General features: G+C 33.7%; 2 protein-coding genes across 2 annotated transcripts; one reads left to right on the top strand and one right to left on the bottom strand.

Annotated features, from left to right (window-relative positions):
• Positions 1-16,059: 16,059 nt before the first annotated feature.
• Positions 16,060-17,678, bottom strand: LOC112289500 (glycine-rich RNA-binding protein 4, mitochondrial). The gene is made up of 4 exons (XM_024534748.3): positions 17,442-17,678; positions 17,092-17,160; positions 16,796-16,902; positions 16,060-16,678 (listed from the first exon to the last, which is right to left on the bottom strand). The coding sequence occupies exons 1-4, from the start codon at positions 17,590-17,592 to the stop codon at positions 16,499-16,501; spliced, it is 507 nt and encodes a 168-aa protein (XP_024390516.1). The 5' UTR covers positions 17,593-17,678; the 3' UTR covers positions 16,060-16,498.
• Positions 17,679-18,214: 536 nt separating this feature from the next.
• LOC112289501 (glycine-rich RNA-binding protein 4, mitochondrial) lies at positions 18,215-20,480 on the top strand. The gene is made up of 4 exons (XM_024534749.3): positions 18,215-18,499; positions 18,778-18,846; positions 19,093-19,199; positions 19,499-20,480. The coding sequence occupies exons 1-4, from the start codon at positions 18,349-18,351 to the stop codon at positions 19,673-19,675; spliced, it is 504 nt and encodes a 167-aa protein (XP_024390517.1). The 5' UTR covers positions 18,215-18,348; the 3' UTR covers positions 19,676-20,480.
• Positions 20,481-20,712: the final 232 nt, after the last annotated feature.

The raw sequence follows: 20,712 nt of genomic DNA, 5'->3' as shown, positions 1-20,712 counted from the left end.
TCAGCGGGTCCTGTGGTTAATCTTGGCAGGGCATCACATTATAAGAAATTTCGGGCAGACAATGAACGATGGCGATCAAGGCCTGAGGTTGCTACCTGCTCCCCATTCAATCGCAAGTCGTGGCTGCGATGGCGACTGTGTGGAGGGCACGTGGATCTGAGTCATCGCGGAATTTTCGACAGGACATCTATTGTAGCATGTAGCCCTGTACTGAAATAGTAGGAGGACGCCAATCAGCGGCTTTTTCTGGTTCAGAATTATAACATATTGCGTAATGCTATTATTGAGATGGAGGCACCATCCTTGGTATTGAAATATCCCACATCGGTTGCATGCCTCGAGTCGCTCCGGTCCCACACTCAATCTTGAGAAAACCAAGCCTGCGATCGAGTTCAGGAAACCCATATTCTTTGGGTGAGGAAAAAATCGCTCTGCGGAAGCTCGATGCGCGATTAGCACAGAAAATAGTTGGGATTCATTTGAAGTCTCCAAACCTTCATGTTTTCGGCAAAGAGCAAAAGTGGGCACTCATGCCGCGGGCTTCATGTTGTGTTCATGCCAGCCAACACGATGCTGTAGGTAGTGTGACTATTATTACCCGGCACATTGCACCCCTCATTCGTTTGATAAGAATCCCATCGTCAAAAATGTTATCTCATCTTTTCCAACTACATCCTCCTGCCTTTGATACCACTCTGGGCTTGGCTGGGGTTGTTGCCTGTCAGACAGCTGGTTCCTCCACGTCAGAAACGATTCTTGGAGGATTTTAATTGATTGGAGTGCTCACTGGAAATACTTTATTTGCTCACCCATCTCAGATTCCAGCGTGTGATTCCAAGGCTCAGGATACTGGTCTGTTTGAATCTCGTGGGAAAACGTAGGAACTAGTATGTTGTAACCCGAATCAAAATAACCTCTCTTACTTTATGTTTAAATACATATACAGCAACGAGCTTCCTACATGTGCATATAACAGAAGCATTTGATCGCCGTAGATCAACGGCTAGTTTTATATTTCGTCTCGCAGGACATGGGAAATTTAATCACAAACTCATCTTGTGAAGAATGCAGCAGTATGCTTCATGAGAAGTTGGATTTTTTCTAACTTTGAAAACCGAATCTGTACAAGCGTGGGCTACTAAAACAGCAGCTTCACGTCCTGTCTATTAAGCAGAACAGGATTTCCTATGACTTGCGTCAACTTTCTGCATCGCAAGTGGAGTGAATGGCCAAAGGAAATGCACAAGCCACGGACATGAGTACAAAAACCAATGATGTGCAGTGCGTTGAGCAGAGTCACAGATAACTTGCACAGCGTACTATTTCCTCCCAAAAAGACATGAAACTCGAGCCCATTCCTCCAGTATTCAAAGATCCCATGCGCCCAGCTTGACGTAATCTCGCACAAACCACCAAAACCATGCAGTGTGTCGGTACAGAACATGTACAGTTCGAAACAACTGTGAGACTGAACTGGGTAGCTAAAGCGCTATGTATAGCAGGTCTCTGCAATGGGGGGGGGGGGGGGGGCTGAATCGTCGGTATTCTGCTTCTTTTTTCTGTTTTTCTGAGACATTAAGAAGGATTAACCTCAAAGACGGACTTCTGAGAAGCTTTTGACAAGGTCCTGCTTCCTTGCTAATGTCGCCACACCAGTACAAAACACGGTGAGGGGACTTCGACACCTGGTCACAGACAACTAGTTACCAGCTAGTGCCGTAATGAAGGGATGATGCCTAGGCGCATTTTGCGGTGGCGCAGCAGCTGTGTCTCCTATCGATCCCTCTCGGCGTGGCCAGTGTTCAAGCATCGGCGGCGCGAGCCCATTCACTGCGCAACTGGACTCATTCCCCACGACGCATCTTCACCGCCTCAAGAGCCCCACTTTTACCATAAAAATTGAGGCGTTTTCTCTTTGTTTTAGTAGCCCGTGGAGGGTGAATCTTGTGCAAGGATCCATCATGCATAGTTCACATTTCACATCTACATTTGAATAGTCGATTCTTCTGGGGTTAATTTGCATTTTTGGGTGTGCAACTTACCATGCTTTGAAAATTTATGACCATTTTCGACTATATTAGAGAAACCGGTTTTTCTTTTTTCTTTTTTTTTTTCTTTTTTTTTTTTTTTTTTTTTTTTTTGTTCACAAATGATGTGGGCTTTCTGTTAAAATGGTTTCTTTGTGATATATATCCTCGTTCGTTTTTTTTCTTTGAGATTTTAACATTATAATTAAATAATGATAAATTATTTTTTGTCATTTAGATAAAGAGTTTATGTATATATTTACATATATAAATAATGCTATTGCATATAATTGTAGATAGAAAAGAGCATACGTTCTTTATATCTTATGTTTCTACATGGTATAATTAATAGTATGTATTTAATACTTAAGATGTTAATAAAAAAACAAATCAATAATAATCTATTGGAAATTTACATATTATTATTTTTAGTTAAAAATAGTAGTGTAAGAATATTTGGAAAATAATTATACTTAATAATTATATAAATTTTAAAATTTTAAAATTGAATATATTTATAAATTTTTATAAATATTAAGACAACAAAAAAAATGTTTATAATAAGTTGATAGTTGCAATTGTATTAAAACTAAGTCACAATAATATTGTATTAAAGATTTATAGTTTTTTGTTTTACAATGTATACATTATAAGTTAAAGCAAATATAATCTTCTAATATAAAAAAAAAAAAAAAAAAAAAAAAAAAGTCTTTTCATTAACCAATGAACTATATGGGTTTTCAATGAGATTTGCACAATTTTAACTTTAAATTATCATACATTTTATGAAATTTGCATGTATGGAAATAAAGTATTCTAAAAATTTGTTACAGCAAAAAATGACAGGTACACTATGAGATATTTATAATGCCAATGGTACCTCCAATGTAAAAATGGACATTAGAACTTCAATTCTAAATTGAAAGTACCATTGTAAGTCATTAATTGTCTATATACATGACTAAAAAAAAGTGATGCAAATTAATGCAACTCAAGAATTTAAATAGAGATAATTAAAGGATTTGTTTTTGTATAAAACTTATACATTTAGTAGTTTTTTTTTGTTTATTCAATGGTGAAAGTTTCTAATTGTATGTATATATAGATAGGTGAATATGTGTAAATATATATATATATATATATATATATATATATATGTGTATTTTCTTTAAGTTGTAATAAATTAGTAATGATTCAAATTATCTCACTTCAAAACATCATCTTCTAAGAAAGCCATTAAAATAATGAATAAAATATAGTTACTTGTTTCAACTTATTAAGTCGAAAACAAAACAAAAGGAATACTAACAATTAAAAAAGTTATTGACACAAATAATTACCATATTCACTTCTGTAAAATTATAGTATAATATATATATATATATATATATATATATATATAATTTAACATATGAAATTTGAAATTTTATGTTTTATAAAAATAGGTAAAAAATAACATTCATATAGTTATGTTTTTTTTTTTTTTTTTTTTTTTTTTTAAAAATATATTTCATTTACAATTATAAAATATATTTCATTCACAATTATAAAATATATTTCATTCACAATTATAAAATATATTTCATTCACAATTATAAAATATATTTCATTCACAATTATAAAATATATTTCATTTACCATTATATGCTTTATATTGTAGTTTTAAACTAAATTCAAATAAATATAAATGTCTGTGTATGTGTGTATATATATATATATATATATATATTATCTAAATACGGCCTATTCTGATGTTCAACGTGAACTTTTGTTCAAATAAAGCGACGGATGTTTCTTAAAAGTGTTTGTTGGTAGATTTCCAATTACCGATAATTCATTTCCAGGTAGACATGGCAGATAAGGAAATTTGACTCATTGACGTGTTGCAGAAACTGATTAGATTAACACTAAAACAACGTTGCAATTAGCTCTGGGGCATGTGTCATATTCATCTTGTTTTCAGTCACTGACGTCATCGCTGTTTTGGCGTCACCGTTAACTTCCAAATAACACAATTTTCTCTTTGTGACTAGTTGACTGTTCAAGATGGGAAGTCAATCTCCAAACCTAAAGTCAATGCAATCATTTTATTCATATTCAGGGAATTTAAGCAGGCAAGGCTCCGTAACAGTGTTATTTCAAGTGTCGCTTCTGTGCATACGTGTTTTGCTTACCCACAAAAGGAATGTTTTCGATCTGAGAAAACTGTAAAATTAGAGGACAGAAGAAAGAAAGAAAGAAAAAAACAAAATAATAATAATAATAACAATATTTTAAACATTTCTTTAATATTTATTTTCAGAGAAAATATCAACCTCCCTTAGTAATAATACTGAAATGCAAAACTACTACTTTACAGTCAAGTGCGTAGATACCGACGTTGGTGTTTGAGGATGGAATCACTCCATTATGACTTCTATTTCATGCCGCTATTTCATCCTGAAATTTCGGCAACAAAAAATTGCTGGATGGTGGTCGAGCCGACGAATCAAATCACATCGTGGAAGGATTCCTTCACGGCGAGCGGCGTCTCGTGGTGTCTCGTGGTGTGGCAAGTAGCCGCTTTCAAACCATCTCAGCATCTCCCAATCCCATAAGATTCACCACTTCGATGTGTTTGTGTATGTATGCGTGTGGGTCTCTCTCTCTCGAAGGAAACTCGACTTGGTAGAATCCGAGGCGGAGTTTCCAAGGCCCAAATCGCATTGTGTGTTGTTGGGGAGAATGGTTGAGGTCATGAGCGAGGTTAGATGCAGAGCCATAGCACGAGGGCACTTGCTGGATCAGAGTCTGGTGGGCTAAGGGCTGAGCTTCACCTAATCGAAAGATGGGGTGCACCACGCTTTGCCGCAAAAGGGACGCCGGCCTCTCAGGAACGCCACAGACCAAGCAAGTGTTGTTGTCTCCGTAGAAGCTCCTTGTTGGATGTGATGTCTTTATTAGTTTTTAGAGGATTGAGTTATCTTTCTCTCATTGGGTATGTCGGTGTTTGGAAGTTATCTATAGAAATTTGATGTATTTTGTTGCTTTGATTGTTTGTGTTTTTTTGTTTATTTGTGTTTACTTGTGTTTTTTTTTTTTTTTTTTTTTTTTTTTGACACAAACCATGGTATACCTGATGCTTGGTTTAATGTAATGAGTACAAAGCAGCAATAAACTTACATTCTAACACCATGGAACCACTAGATAATATCATTTAGAAAGGTCAAACCATATTATATTTTTAAGTTGTCATATGTTATAGTCCATATTGTGGTATTCTTGAGTTTTGTTTGAATTTTTTGATTAAATCTATTTTCAATTATATTTCTAGTTCTTTCAAGTTGTTGAGAGATAAATCCAATTTATTTAGATATTTCACTCTCTTTTTGCATATTTCCTTCTATAAAATGTGATCATATTTGATTAAACCATTTTAGTTCAATTTTTTAGTATGGAGGTCATTTTAGACTTTTAATCCAAAAATGAATTTGTTTGTTTGGATCTAAATAGTCCATTAGCACATCCCTTTGTACCACATGGTCACAAGGGTAGTAGTGACTATGTGGTACAAAGTGTTTTATATCTAAATGATATAATAATTGCAAATATCTCTTGTTTCCAAGAAGAAAAAAACTTTTTAAAAACCTCATATCCTAGGAATAAAAGCAAATTTATAAATAACTAATTTTGAATGGGTTCATATCTTTAAGTTTGTTTGTATTCTTAATATCTATATAGAATAGTTTTCAATATATGAAGATTATATAGTGAGTAAAATATATTGATGTGAAAATTCACTTTACTTCATTATACATTCATTACCACATTCTTATGCCATACAAGCCAAATTAACATTCCTTCGTTTTGTACTTGTGGTAATAAACTATAAGTTATGTCAATTAAATTCAAAATTTGTTTACAATATAAAATTCTATTTAATATTGTAAAAATAAAATTCCAAGCAGATTTTTATAATAACATCATAGATATTTTTGTATTGTATGTTAGCAATTTTATAAATTGGATTATGACTAGGTATTTGAACAAAAAATTAATTCATTAATTTGGTCTACTTTTTTTGGCATTTTTTTATTTTTAGTTTTTTTACTTATGTTTTTAAAGTCATCTGAATAATTTATAAATAGTCTTTCATTTTTTCTAGATTTTTAAAATAGATATTTTTTTGGTTAAGAAATAGGATTTGATTATAAAATAACAATCTTGATTATAAACTCATGCAATATAGCTTTATTTTTGATGGTGTAGGTAATTCACACCAAAATCTTTCTTCAAAAATTAAAAAATTAAATATTTTAATTATTTATTCAATTGCTTTTGTGAAGATACTATTATTTTTTTGAGAATATAGACCAATCCAAATATTAAGCCTAGGTGGATTTATTTTGGCACAAAGTAAAGAATACCACCATAAAAACATGTAGAATTGTAATTCATATAAAAAAAAGCCATAACCTACTTTAAATATCTATATATTTATATCTTATTTCTTCCAAAGACATTAGATTAGAAGAATTATGGAATACATATCTTATTCTTTCAATATCACATAAATAGAAATTATATTTTTTTAGAAGATGTAATTTAAAATGCATTATTCTATGTTTCAAAATTATCAAATATTTTCATTGTTTGGTTGTAAGATCAATATAATCTATTTATGCAATAATATATAATATCTTTTGAGTTAATAAGTCCAATTCTATTTCTTTCAATTTGATAAAATATATATATAACAAGAAATTTAGGGTTTAATTAAAAATATTATATTATTATGAAGTTATTTTCATATTGATATATAACTTGATCATCAAAGTTCTAAAGAATTTAATACCAAAAAGTATTTTTATTAATTTCAAGAACTTCAATAATAATTTTTAGGACTTTTTTGACAAGAATATAAAAATAAAGAGTTGAAAGACATCTTAGTATAATCTCTTTTTTTTATTAGAAATTTGTTTTTAAATAAACTATTTATTCTAACCATACTCTTTGAAAGGTGAGTTAAATCATATAGATAAATAAAGCATGAAATCCTAATTTTTTTGTAGCTTGAAAGAAAAAATCCTATTACACTTTATCCTAAGTATGTAAGAAAATCAAATTTTAAAAAAATAAGAGATTTTTTGGGAATTTTTTAAATTTATTATTGCTTGAATTGCAAAGATATTGTCGAATATAAACCTTAAAGCTAAACAATGACCTTCGTAGATCACCTTAGTTAGATTACTTTATAGTATTTTTAATAAAAAAATTATGTATTATTTGTATTAATAGAATGATAAATCTCACTTTTCAAACACAATAGCATCTAATTCTCTGTGAAGTACAATGATACCACTTTAAGTAAAAAAAATTGAATATTCATTATTTTCAAGAATTTAGTTTATCATAAGACTATAATTTTCTTCTATAATATCACAATTATTTTTACAAAGAATTCTATGCAAAAGCCATTATAATTAAGAGATATTTAAATAAAAAATTTAAAATATTTTTAGTTTAATTTCTTGAAAATTTAAAAAATTATATAAATGACTTTCTTATACATAATACTATATAAAATATTCTAATGAATATTATTTGATTTATAAAGATCTTTCATTTTGATCATCTTTTGATTTAGTAATTGCATAATACAAAAATTTGGAACTCTATCCTTGATAATATTATAAAATTCTTTGGTGTTACTATTGTTGTAAGTTTTTATTTTGATATAAAAACTAATCCTTTGATCTTCTTGTTTTTATTCTTTATATTGTAATAATTATGCTTGAACTTATCTTAAGAAGCTTTAGATATTAGAGTCTTGGTGATAGACATGTATTTTTTTACATGCCTTAAGAACCTTGTCTTGAAGTTCTAAGTATTGTCTATTCTTTTAAAAATGCTTGGTTCTTGCAAAAAGTCTTATTAAATCTTATAAAAACAATTCTCTACAATAACATAATCTTCTTTGTCTCACTTTTGTTGATATATTTTTTACTTGTAGAAGCACTTGTGGACCACTGAGATTAAAAATATTCAACTTGTAGTGAGGTTTCTTTTAGAGCATAATTTTTGTAATTAAACATGTGTTTTAATTTGATAGTGGTCTAAAAGTGCAATATCTCATTTAATTTTATATTCTTAGATTTGGTTAGTACCAAAGATAATTATGATGTGATATAATTTTTCTAATTTTGAAAGAAGTCAAATTTTCTTTCTTTTATTGTCATATAACTTTTTTGATCCTTCTTAAATTAAAAAATAATAAATAATCTATTATAAAATAAATTCCAAGTTTCTTCTATGTTATAAGCCAAAACTCTACCAACAAAAGTTTATTTATTCTTTGTGTACTCAATGATATTCTAATTTCTATCCTATATTTATGATATTTCTAAGAAATAAATCAACTAAGTCTAATCATATTCTAATTTAAACTTTATATTTATTAGATATATAGATATTTAAAAGACTAATGTAATTTTTTAGTATGTTCTTAAGTATAATCTATAATGTCTTCTTATTTGTAAATGAACAAAAGTTAACCTCTAAATTTTTAATAGATAGAAAAACTAAAATGCAAATTATTTCAACTCTTGTGGCATAAAAATTATTTTTATAGCTTGATATAAATTCTAAAATGAAGAAACCTACATTCTTTAGTTCTTTTGCACATTCGCTACATAATTTACGTTTTGGAATTAATCCAATTTCACATCTTAAAATAATGCTTTCAACATAATTTTGTAATCTTAGAAATTTCAATCAGTCATTTAATCTACATACATCCAAAGACAAGATCTTTAAATTCATAAGATAAAATAGAACAAGAAACACTCACCTTAAGCTATTTAGCTATATGTTATTTTAAAGATAAGAATAAGAAAAATATGATTTTAATGTAAGATTTATTTTGACATTGCCTCACTATATTAAAAAAATGAAGCAAATCTCTACAATATCTATATTTGAATAAATTCTTGATATTTTAAATAAAATCCATGGTGCCTTAAAAATAATAGACAAAGATAAATGTTTGCATTTTTAATTATATAATTTTTAAAAATATTCATACAAAAAACATAACTTTTAAAAATAACAATACTAAATATATTTTTTTAAATATAATATTTTTTTAACTTTAAGTAAAGCAATAATTAAATCTTAAAAAAACTTAAAGAAATTCTAAAAGAATTAATAGACAATTTATAAAATATTGCATTATAAGATAGGATTTGTTAAAACTAGAATATGACAATTGACAGAGGTATTTTTTAATTCCATAAATAAATTTTTTTCTAATAATTTTGTGGCACTAGAAAATAATAGTTAATACTTATAAAATAGATAGATAAGGTCTTGTTTAATAATCATTTATTTGACTACTTAAATGATTAGTTGGAATAATCTTTTAATATTTGTAGTTCTATAATTATCAAGGACAATCTTGTTGTCTTTACATATATGAGCATTGAATATAATTGATTCTAATTTAATGACATTAATAGTAATGGTTCCAATCTACATTATTTGGTTTGATGAAAGAATATTTTGATTAACAACCTAAGTGTCAAATATATATATATATATATATATATATTGGTTTAGGATATAGGATTTGTAAGACATTTAAGGATTGAAGTATAATTTTATGTCATTTCTTTGATTATGTAATATTGTCAATACAAGGTTGTATAGGGTACATCATACTATTTAATAGTGTATTATAAATTTTAATTTTAGGACCTAATTTTTTTTAAAAAAATTACTATTGGAACTTAAGTTTTTTTTATTCCAAATTATCTTCAATGATTATGTGACTAATTTTCTTTTCTATTCGTAAGCCTAAAAATAAAAATCTCATTAATATTATTATTTTTAGTATTATCAATTTAAGGTTCATTTGCTACATACTTATTATGCTACTTATACTTATTTCTATCAAAATATTTATCTAAACCATGTCTTCTTCCCTTCAAGTATATTAAATTCTCTTTTTTTAGTTCTCTTAAGACTAGATAGTGTAAGATATTCTTTTATTCTACAAATTATTACAAAATATAAGCTACTTCCTAAAAAAAGATGATTGTAATTAATTTGGACGATTTTCTTTTTTAAACTAATAGTCTTTGTAATTGATATTTTCTATTTCTATCATGTGCTTTATTAAATAAAAATATTATAATATTTTTTTAAATACTTCCATTCCTTAAAACTTTACCAATGACATTGCTATACCAACTACAATTTAAAAGGTAAGAATTTTGAACCCTTCTAATAAATATTTAAAAAGGATCTATGTTATTATATAAAAAATTAAAAATCTTATATCTTAGAATAAATTTGGTTTGAATAAAAGATCTCATGATTAAATATTACAAATTTTGAGAAAAAAAAACAATAAAAAAAGAAAGGTAATCTTTGGCAACATATGTTTAAATTAACCACAATTTGATTATTACATCAATAAATCACATTTCACAAGTTGATGTCTTATTTTTTTTCAAACAACTTTCAAATTTTTTTATCATATATTATCATATTATTCTAAATTTAATTTCTTATTTGAAAATATTTTTATATGAAATATTTAAATTAAAAATGATATAATAAATTCATATTATAAAAATAAAAAATATTCAAAAAAGAGTCTAAACTAAACTAAATCAATAAAATATAGAAAGTGGTTTACATGCAAAATAATATTATTTTTAATTAATTTTTTTATTAAATTGAATAATTTCGACTTGAAGTTAATTTTTACATTAATTATGTATCATAATCTGATGTATATTTTTTCTTGAATGTAGTTCTAAAACCATTGTAAGATTGTTTTTTTTTAGAACATACAAGAAACACAATCTAGAGAGATGTTAGGATTTTTTTTTTTTTTTTTTTTCTATTTTCTATTAAATTATCAAAATTTTAATAGAATTTAAAATATATATCTTTTTTTAGAATGTGAAATCCTATTTTTGTATTGTAATATATATATATATTAAGAAAACATTTGGTAGATATATAAGATTAATTCAAGTATAAGTTTAATAGATATTTTTTTAAGCCTTAACAACTAATAAAGTTGACTTAGCTATTAATTTTAGATTCTATGTTATCTTTAGTATTACAAGAACTTCTACTTACTTTGTAAGGTCATAAATGAGTACAAAAAAAATAGAATCTATAAAAAAATAGTACAATTATCTTTAAAATAAAACTAAAGGTAGTATCTCATAAAAATTTATTATAAAAATATAATCATTGATATCCAAGAAATGACTATTTGTAAAAAATAATCAAAATTGGATCCCAAGACACAAAAAAAAGAATCAACAAAAAACAAAGTTTGTTTTGAAAGATGCAAGGATTAAGTTATAAAGTCAATTTTAATAACATTATAGATTTATAGTATTTATAAGATTATGATAATAAAAAAGCTTTTAATGAGATAATTATAATTAAGGTTTTAAAAAATTATAGTAATAATAATAAAGATTAGCATAAAATTTATATAAAAATTTAGATTTTTTATACTCTATATTAGATTTTTTATTAAATAAATATAATATTATAAATTTGAAAGCAAGAAATTTTATTTTTAAATTTTTTTACATTTAAAAAATAAAATTGAAAGATATTTAAATTGTATACAGAAGAAATTACTAAAATTATATAATTCAAGGTCTTTTGTAATTTCTAAAAATTTGAAGATTTGTAAAATTAATGAAGAAAAAGATTTAATTATTTATTGAACATATCACAAAAAATCTTGACACTTAGTTTAAGTAGAAGTTAAAAATCAAATTATAAAAATCAACTATTAGAATTTGTTATCAAATTAAGAATACAAAGCTATACAACATTAATTGGAGTTTATTATAATATTTTTTAGTTTGTAAGTTATATTTTATTCAAATATTTTAGGTATATAGATGATTAGAACGACATTGATAAGAGTGAAGAAGGCTTTACTCTTGCCTCTATATATACTATCCAATTAAGAATTATATGGCAATGTTTTATAGGACCTCCAACACATGTCCAATTTGCAAGACACATGTCAACTTACAAAGCAAGTTTCCTTTATACATTGTTGTATTATGTGTTGTCTTGTTTAGGAATGCATCACGCACCTAGCTGTGGAAGGTGAGCTTGTGTTTCATAAGTATTCAAGAAATCCTAATAAGTTTCATACATACAAGAAGAATATAATCTGAATTTCAATTCAAAAGTACTAAAAGAAACACTCTTCTTAGTAGCCTTAATCATACATAAATTCCAATTACCTTGTTACTTTCATATTTAAGTAATTCAAATTTTTCTTATAAGCTCTAATCCTAATCAATGAGCTTTAGCAATCTGTAACATCTAATCTGACTATTTATGTGATGTAAAATTTTGCATGCAATTGTCAATGTAAGTCTTCTATATGCCCAAGAACTTTCAGCCCAATCAAACTTACAGATTGTGAGAAAACCTCCAAAAATTGCATTGATGTCACTCAGCTGCCAACTTGAAAAGTGAAGTAAAAATCCCAGCTATGATTTCTCCTTCTCCAACCATTAACTTTGAATCAAAATTGGTTTGCAGCTTGATCTTTAAGTCCTTCAATACCATACCCAATTTCACCTTGATCCGACTAGTAGATCTCTAGATATCACAGAAATCCTACCCAACCTCAAACTGCCAACTTCCAAAACCCTCTTGTGCTAAAAACCAAATATCTCTAAACCACGCTGTTAGATTATTACAAAATTTTGTATACACTTAGCACACTCAATAATCCAAATAATTTCAAATTTTGAATTGTAGATGCTACAACAATTGCACGAACTAGCCAAAATTGCTAGTCCTATTTATTTTATATAGAACCCAAATCACCAATACAAATCTTGATTTTGAATAATAATTGCTAGCTCCTCAAAAACCTTCCAAAAAAAACTCTTATGCCTCTAGAAAGAGCTTCAAGCTAACTCTCAAATCCTATCCTCCGATCTTCAAATGAATCCTTATTTTTCCCTAGGTTGTCATTTTAGTGGCTAGAGGTTTGATTTCGACCCTGTCTCACAAATGGTCGACCCCCCGGGTATCAATTTAACCTATCCTAAGGATTTTTTAGCCCAATCCTACTCTCTACTTAACCCTAATACCAATTATACTAATTATTTACCTCTTTTAACCTAATTTTATCAATTTATGGTCTTTCTAAGGTAGTAGAAGAATCTCTACAACCTAGAAGGTAAAATTACTAACTAACCTTCAACCTACTAACTATTAAGATAAGAAAATAACCTAAGAGGCTTTAATAAAAGCCATGTTTAGATATTTCAAATTATAATTGAACTAAGATAATTAGATATTAATTAGAAATTCAATTTTGATTATAATTTTACTATATAGTCGTATTACATCATGACAATGAGCCATATTGTTAGCTTGTACCACAAGTTATCCAAATGAGCAACACATGGCTTAATTATAAGCCAAGTTTCTAACCTACCAATCAAATATAAACATGTATAAAGTCAAATATGCATCTATGAAGCTTTTAAGAAGCTTTTCTACAAGATAGTATCAAATCTACTTATATTTATTTTCTATCTAGCACTTCTTATCTAGATAAATATATATGTCTATGATATTTTCTTCTCTTCTAGGAACGAGTTTCATGTAGAGCAGTCATCATACATTGAAGAAGTAGAAGATGTGGCGAATTATATTTGACACATACTCTAATCTTTATTCTTTTTAAAGGTGGTTGATAGGTCCACTCACTTATTGATAAAGTGTCATTTGAAGGCAAGAAGACCACCTTGTTATTTGGTTGCTATTGAGGCTTTTGTAACTTCTTTCAAATAAAACATTTGTAAGACCATCAGAAGTCATTTCTACCTCGAATAAAATCACCAAACATTAGGAATCTCTTCCAATGTCATGATATAAAATTTTTTATATCTCTCTATTTATTTAAAAAAGAACTTATCATTTTTAGGGTCTTCATTTTGTTTACATTATTTACATTATAATCTTTGAGCATTCTCTACTATTAATTAGGATTAAAGTTTATAAATCAAAATAAAATAGAAGATATTTGTTGCAAGAACATCATTTAATCTTTGTTGAAAAGTCTTCTTATATATTTTATATGCAACGTTTAGTAAGAATTTTGGAAGCTAATTGTATAATTTTTTTTTTATTATTATTATATATTAGAATTATTTTTTATTCAACCACATGTTGAGATAGGAAACTATTCTATAGAGATTAATAAATCACATAAATAATCTTCTTTAATTAAGCCTAAGAATATTTTTGAAATTTTATTTTTACTTTATCTATGCTTAGGATTTTATAATATTTTTATATGTTTGATAATATCTTTTAGTTTTTTAGTACCAATGATGTAAAAAGTTCAAGTTTTATTTTGTTGTGTTTGTTTGATTTTTGTTTTTTATTCTTTTTATTCTTTTTTCTTTTTTGAACTTCTTCTCTATTATATCTAAAATTCCTCTTGATTTTTTTATAAATTAGATAAAAATCATAACAAATATCTTCTATTTTATTTTGATTTATAAACTTTAATCCTAATCAACAGAAGAGAATGCTCAAAAGTAGAGAATCATGGTATAAGTTTTCAAAGCTTCTAAAATTGAATAAATAAAATTTACAAGTTTTTTATTATATTGTAAATTTAAAAATAAATTTTAATAATAATTCTTTTTATATAGATGTTAGATTTCATAAAAATTGTAGCCGTTGCTTCTTTTACATTTGTGATGAAGTATTCAATATATAATGGATGTGGGCTGCCTCAGAACTCGCACTTAGAGGACGAGTCTCAATCCATCTGCAGACCTTTGAGGCAGTTTAGGGGCAGTTACGGCATTTGCAGGGAAAAAAACACAACCATGGTGTAAGTGTTTAAACCTAATTCAGAATTGCTCACACCAGGAATCCGTTCATGCACTTGAACTAAAACACTGAATAGTCAGATTGGTACTCTAAGCCTCATTCTCATCTAGCAGGGACAAATAGTCATCAATTAAATAAGAAGTAAATTGACCACAACTACAGAGGTTTAGGAAAAAAGAGACAACAAAATCATTTATCGTCAATACAACAGAGTGAGTGTTTTAAGATTTGTTGATGTGTTCTGCTCCTGAGGGTACTTTCGGTTGGCTGTTCATCCTGCATTGGGTACGAGCTGGATACCTTTTCCATTAGGCCTGCCAGTATGTTTAAGAATAATTCCGCTGCGCTTATATTATATTTTTGCAGAGTACATCTATACTCGCCATTCCGGGTTTAGAAAAGAAAAGATAAGATGATTTAACAAGTGATAGTAGAGACGACGACTTGCGCTTCAAAAGAGTTCCAATAAGACCATGCGAATGCTCAAAAGAAAACATAGCAAATTGAACAATGCTTTTCTCACAACCCTGACCTCCAAACGACAACAGTGCGCACTGGAATAAACAGTAACGACAAATATCTCATCGCCCGCAAATTTTCCATGCAAGTACGAAGTCATAAATCCATCACAGTTTTACCACACCAGAGATTCCTGTCTAAAGCCACTACAATTGAGTGCCAGAATGCTTATGAACTCAACCAAACTGGTGGAAACAGAACCACAGAATCCTGTAAGCCTACGTATATTCTTAAATGCCCGAGAACGCTAAAATGAATATAATCTGAGTGCCGCCAAAGCAGACAACATTAGATTCGGTGAATCTCCCAACAATCTACGGCACCTACTTGAACCCCACATACATATCACCAGAGAACAACAGCACACTAAACAGGTATTATATCGGAGTAGATGAACGTAATTCATCTTGAAGTCCAAATGATGGATCAGCAATTCAAGAAAGGAGAGAATATGATCCACACATCCACAAACCGTGCTACCTAGAAGAGACAGCCAAAGATGCAAATAAAACCGACTCAAACCACAAACCAACAACCACACACAGCATGCGTCCCGTTCATGCAACCACTACCCTCTCCACCTCTGCCACAAGCCATCCATTACACCCTCGTCTTTTCCTCTAAAAAAAAATTAAGTTCTCATTCCTCAGTATCTCCATCGCCTGTCACTTCCACCCACCGCGTGTCTCCGCCCCTACCTCCGCACAATCCCTACCACATCCTGCATCTACCCGCACGCGGCATTCATGGCATTCCCACGGCCCCCGCTCTAAGGGTGCCTGTGCTGCCTCCCTCCTCACTTGCCCCAATCCGCACCCTCTTCCACATATCACATCATAACCTTCTAGTCTCTATCACAAACTCGTCGTGTCCACGGCGCCGCTCTAGCACAGGCCTTCTCTTGCGCTTGCTTCCGACTAGTCGAACTAGCTGTAGGGAAGGGGGCGCGGGATGGAAACGGACGGGCGGCGGAACCAAACGCTGCACTCTGGCCGAGCGCTGCCAAAATCCCTTCACCCTTCGACGACTCCCACTTCGGCAACCCACCGTCCTCAGAAGTTGTTTCCGTACCCTCTCTCCCCATCGCCCTGATCTCTCCTGTTGCCGTATCCGCTCGATTGCCGATCGCCGTAACCTCCTCCACGGCCGCCGAACCCGCCGCCGCCGCCTCCGCGAGTTTCTCTCGCCTTGTCAGTGGCGTAGTCCACTCGGATCTGACGCCCCGCCAGTTCCTGCATTACACAGTCAACACAGATCAGTCCATCGCCTACCACACCGGGAAGCGCTAAATATCCACACACTCCCTAGCATGCGCAAACAAGCTTACGAAACCACAAATTCTCACATACCCGGCCATCCATCTCCTGGAGTGCCACTTCTGCCTCCTCGGGTGATGTGAAGTTCACGAATCCGAAACCCCTAGACCTACCGGTGTCCCGGTCAAGAATAATCTTCACTGCACATCACACCATTCCACACCAAAACATCAGTTCATCTCTTAACAAATACGCTCTGCTGCCGTCACTCCATATCACCCAATCCCGCCTAACACTTCGCCGCCTCATGCCGGAACAACGCCCCACTCATCCTCACTCGCATCATCCTCCGTCAAACCCAAACATAGCATCGAAAACGGTATCCGTACCTTCAGTAACCGTTCCAAACGAACTGAAGGCGTCCCTCAACGTGTTCTCGTCGGTTGCCCACGCAAGACCTGCACGTTCCATCACCAACTCAATTATAATCAACACCGCGCACGTCCCCGCCCGTGCGCCGCCACAACATCGACGACGGCGGCGCATCTACACACCCGCAACGCATGCATTCGGGTGCACGCGCCCGCTCCGCCCCATCCAGACGCGGAACAACTCCACAAGCTAACAGCTCCAAAACCCTAAACCCCAGAATCCCTCCCTCCAAACCTAAACTCACCACGATGGGACTCATCTGCCCTCCCAAAAACACGATCACGACACACACGCACGAAAAACTTACCTCCAATGAAGAGCTTGGAGCTGGACATCATGCGCTGCGCGACCAGCATCGCGGGCACGGCAACCGTGGCCGAACCCAGACCGGATGCCGTCAAGACGGACTGAGCCGCGCTCCTGCGCAACAAGCCTCCAAGCTTACCAAAGTACGCCATCACGGTGTTTGATCTTCGTCTCCCCACGCAGCCTGGCCACCGCAAACACGAGTCGATCGGGAGTGATCGAGAGCGGTACAGACTGAGAGAAAGAGATGTAGATCAGGCAACGAGACCGACTCAAGAGGGCGAGGTCTGAGGAAAACGGAACCCAGCTTCAGCGGCGGGCCAAAAAGGAGACGGTGGAACCTACACTGTACAATTCCTACGAATTTCGCCGTAGATGTAAAAAGTAAAAGTATCAACATCTCTGATTCAGAATGTAAAGTCAGTTGCGGGGTCGGACTAGTTAAGAGAAACTACAAGCCAAGACTTTCTCGTAGCTCTAATCTGTGCTACTCCTAACTGGGATTTCAGAGTTGCCAGTATTGCCTGTGACATTACTGAAAACCCAACGAAGAAAAAAGCCAAAAAATCACTTGACGACCTCTCGAACCGCCGAAAGAGTTAAAGCAAAAATATCTCAAGCGCGATTTAAAAGGCAAGTTACAATCGCAGCCGTCGCAGGGATCCAACGGCCGCGTCAGTTCCAACCACAAGCCAGTTTAACCGCTCGAGGTGTGCAACTGCAGTGCACCTTTTGGCCCGCGGCTGTAGAGGAGTTTCTTTTTCCTCTTAGTTCTCGCCGTCTTCACTTGGACTCGCCGCCCCGCCTCTGCCTCTTTCCCTCTGTCTCGACCGCGCTCTCGATCACTCACGATCGATTCGTGTCTGCTGAGACCGAGCTGCACCGGGTGCTGAAGATCCTAAACCGTGATGGCGTACTTTGGTAAACTTGGAGGTTTGCTGCGCAAGAGCGCCGCTCAATCTGTCTTGACGGCATCCGGTCTGGGTTCCGCCGCGGTTGCTGTGCCCGCGATGCTGGTCGTGCAGCGCATGATGTCCAGCTCCAAGCTCTTCATTGGAGGTATGTTTTTGGGTGTGTGTGCGTGCGTGTGAGAATTGCGATCATGCACCCGGTATGGTAGTTGATTCCCGTCGCTATGGGCTTAGGTTTGAAGGGTTAGAGTCTGGGGTTTAGGGTTTCTGGGCCATTTCGCGTCTTCTCATGGCGGAATGGTTGCGATCAGCCGACTGGATGTGTTTTGCGGGTGCGGACATGCGCCGCCTTCTTTGATGATGTGGCGGCGCAAGTGTGCGCAGAGTGTTTTGTAATGAGGTTGTCATGTGGTTTGGAACGAGCAGGTCTTGCGTGGGCGACTGACGAGAACACGTTGAGGGACGCCTTTAGTTCGTTCGGGACGGTGACCGAAGGTATGAATGCTCACTGTGTTGTAATGTTTGAGTGTGACGCCTTTTTGGGATTCGTTGTTCCTGGTGTGAGGTTTAATTGGTGGAGCAGCTTGGGCGATGGAAGATATGATTGAGGATGAGTGGCGCCCTATTTCGTGGTTAGGCGGCGAAGGGCAGGTGGGATTGGGTGTAATGGAGTGGCGGCCACAGGTGGCTTTTGTTTAGAGATGTACTGATGTTTTGGTGTGGTATGGTATGGCTGTGCAGTGAAGATCATCCTGGACCGGGATACAGGGAGGTCGAGGGGTTTTGGATTCGTGAATTTCACATCACCTGAGGAGGCCGAAGTGGCTCTCCAGGAGATGGATGGACGGGTACGTGGTCACTTGTAGTTTTGCGAACTTGTGTGCACCTGCGAATTGCAGAGACGAGAGAGCGGGGTTGCGGGTTTGTGAGTAGGTAGCGCGGCCCACTATAGTAGGAGATGTATGCGGCGTCGTGAGTATGGGAGTTTCGTTTTTGGATCAGGTGATAGTCTGTTCATGGTCTGGTTGATGGGATGGGTCATGCAATAGGGGCCACGGGGCATTGCAACGAGGTAGGGGTGTGTATGTGTGTTAGATATGAAGAGTTGGATTGCGATGGACTGATCCTTGTTGGCTGTGTAATGTAGGAACTGGCGGGGCGTCAGATCCGAGTGGACTACGCCACTGACAAGGCGAGAGAAACTCGCGGAGGCGGCGGCGGGTTCGGTGGCCGTGGAGGGGGTTATGGCGATCGGCAATCGAGCGGATACGGCAACAGGAGAGATCAGGGCGATGGGGAGAGAGGGTACGGAAACAACTTCTGAGGACGGTGGGTTGCCGAAGTGGGAGTCGTCGAAGGGTGAAGGGATTTTGGCAGCGCTCGGCCAGAGTGCAGCGTTTGGTTCCGCCGCCCGTCCGTTTCCATCCCGCGCCCCCTTCCCTACAGCTAGTTCGACTAGTCGGAAGCAAGCGCAAGAGAAGGCCTGTGCTAGAGCGGCGCCGTGGACACGACGAGTTTGTGATAGAGACTAGAAGGTTATGATGTGATATGTGGAAGAGGGTGCGGATTGGGGCAAGTGAGGAGGGAGGCAGCACAGGCACCCTTAGAGCGGGGGCCGTGGGAATGCCATGAATGCCGCGTGCGGGTAGATGCAGGATGTGGTAGGGATTGTGCGGAGGTAGGGGCGGAGACACGCGGTGGGTGGAAGTGACAGGCGATGGAGATACTGAGGAATGAGAACTAATTTTTTTTTTTTAGAGGAAAAGACGGGGGTATCATGTATGGCTTGTGGCAGAGGTGGAGAGGGTAATGGTTGCATGAAAGAGGATAAGTGCATGGTGTGTGATTATTAGCTCGCTATGCCTTTATTGTAGAAGCATTTCTGTGTTTGATAATTTGCTGAACACGTGTGCTTTGGTCTTAAATTTTTATCTTTCTTATAGCTTCCTTAGTGGGGTTATACTCCTAATCGTCGCGTGAAACAATGGTGTGGTTTCGGTTGTGACGAGTGGGCGAGTATTGTTGGAGTTTTTCTTGATCTGTACTCAGGAGCTTGAAATGCGAAATTTAGGAGTTCAGCAGCAACATGTCGTTTTGAACCTGAATTGAAATTTCATGTTTATGACCAACTCGATATGCCCAGATCCTGTTATTGTGTCGAATAGGCGTCTTCATTGTGTGTGCGAATCACGGCATCTAACCTGTCCACTTTTTTACTTTACTTGATGGCTTTGAATCTCATAGTTTTATTTAGTGCATATAAATGTTGTTTACATTGTTCGAGGGTTTTGTAACTCGGCGTGCCCAACACTGACGAACGAATTAAGATAGTTGGGTTGTCTAATTCCACCTGAAGTTAAA

This window comes from Physcomitrium patens, chromosome 12 (assembly GCF_059467195.1).
Source record: "Physcomitrium patens ecotype Gransden chromosome 12, ASM5946719v1, whole genome shotgun sequence".
NCBI classification, from domain to species: Eukaryota; Viridiplantae; Streptophyta; class Bryopsida; order Funariales; family Funariaceae; genus Physcomitrium; species Physcomitrium patens.
Note: the sequence above shows the minus strand (reverse complement) of the source record. Positions and strands in the feature narration are given on the sequence as shown.

Excerpts from the sequence above, each read along its gene's own strand:
- LOC112289500 (XM_024534748.3), bottom strand. The coding sequence starts at position 17,592 with ATGGCGTACTTTGGTAAGCTTGGAGGCTTGTTGCGCAGGAGCGCGGCT. Across the intron at positions 17,161-17,441 it reads CTCCAAGCTCTTCATTGGAG|GTCTTGCGTGGGCAACCGAC; the intron begins GTAAGTTTTTCG and ends TGGAACGTGCAG. Across the intron at positions 16,903-17,091 it reads GTTTGGAACGGTTACTGAAG|TGAAGATTATTCTTGACCGG; the intron begins GTACGGATACCG and ends TGTGATGTGCAG.
- LOC112289501 (XM_024534749.3), top strand. The coding sequence starts at position 18,349 with ATGGCGTACTTTGGTAAACTTGGAGGTTTGCTGCGCAAGAGCGCCGCT. Across the intron at positions 18,500-18,777 it reads CTCCAAGCTCTTCATTGGAG|GTCTTGCGTGGGCGACTGAC; the intron begins GTATGTTTTTGG and ends TGGAACGAGCAG. Across the intron at positions 19,200-19,498 it reads TCCAGGAGATGGATGGACGG|GAACTGGCGGGGCGTCAGAT; the intron begins GTACGTGGTCAC and ends TGTGTAATGTAG.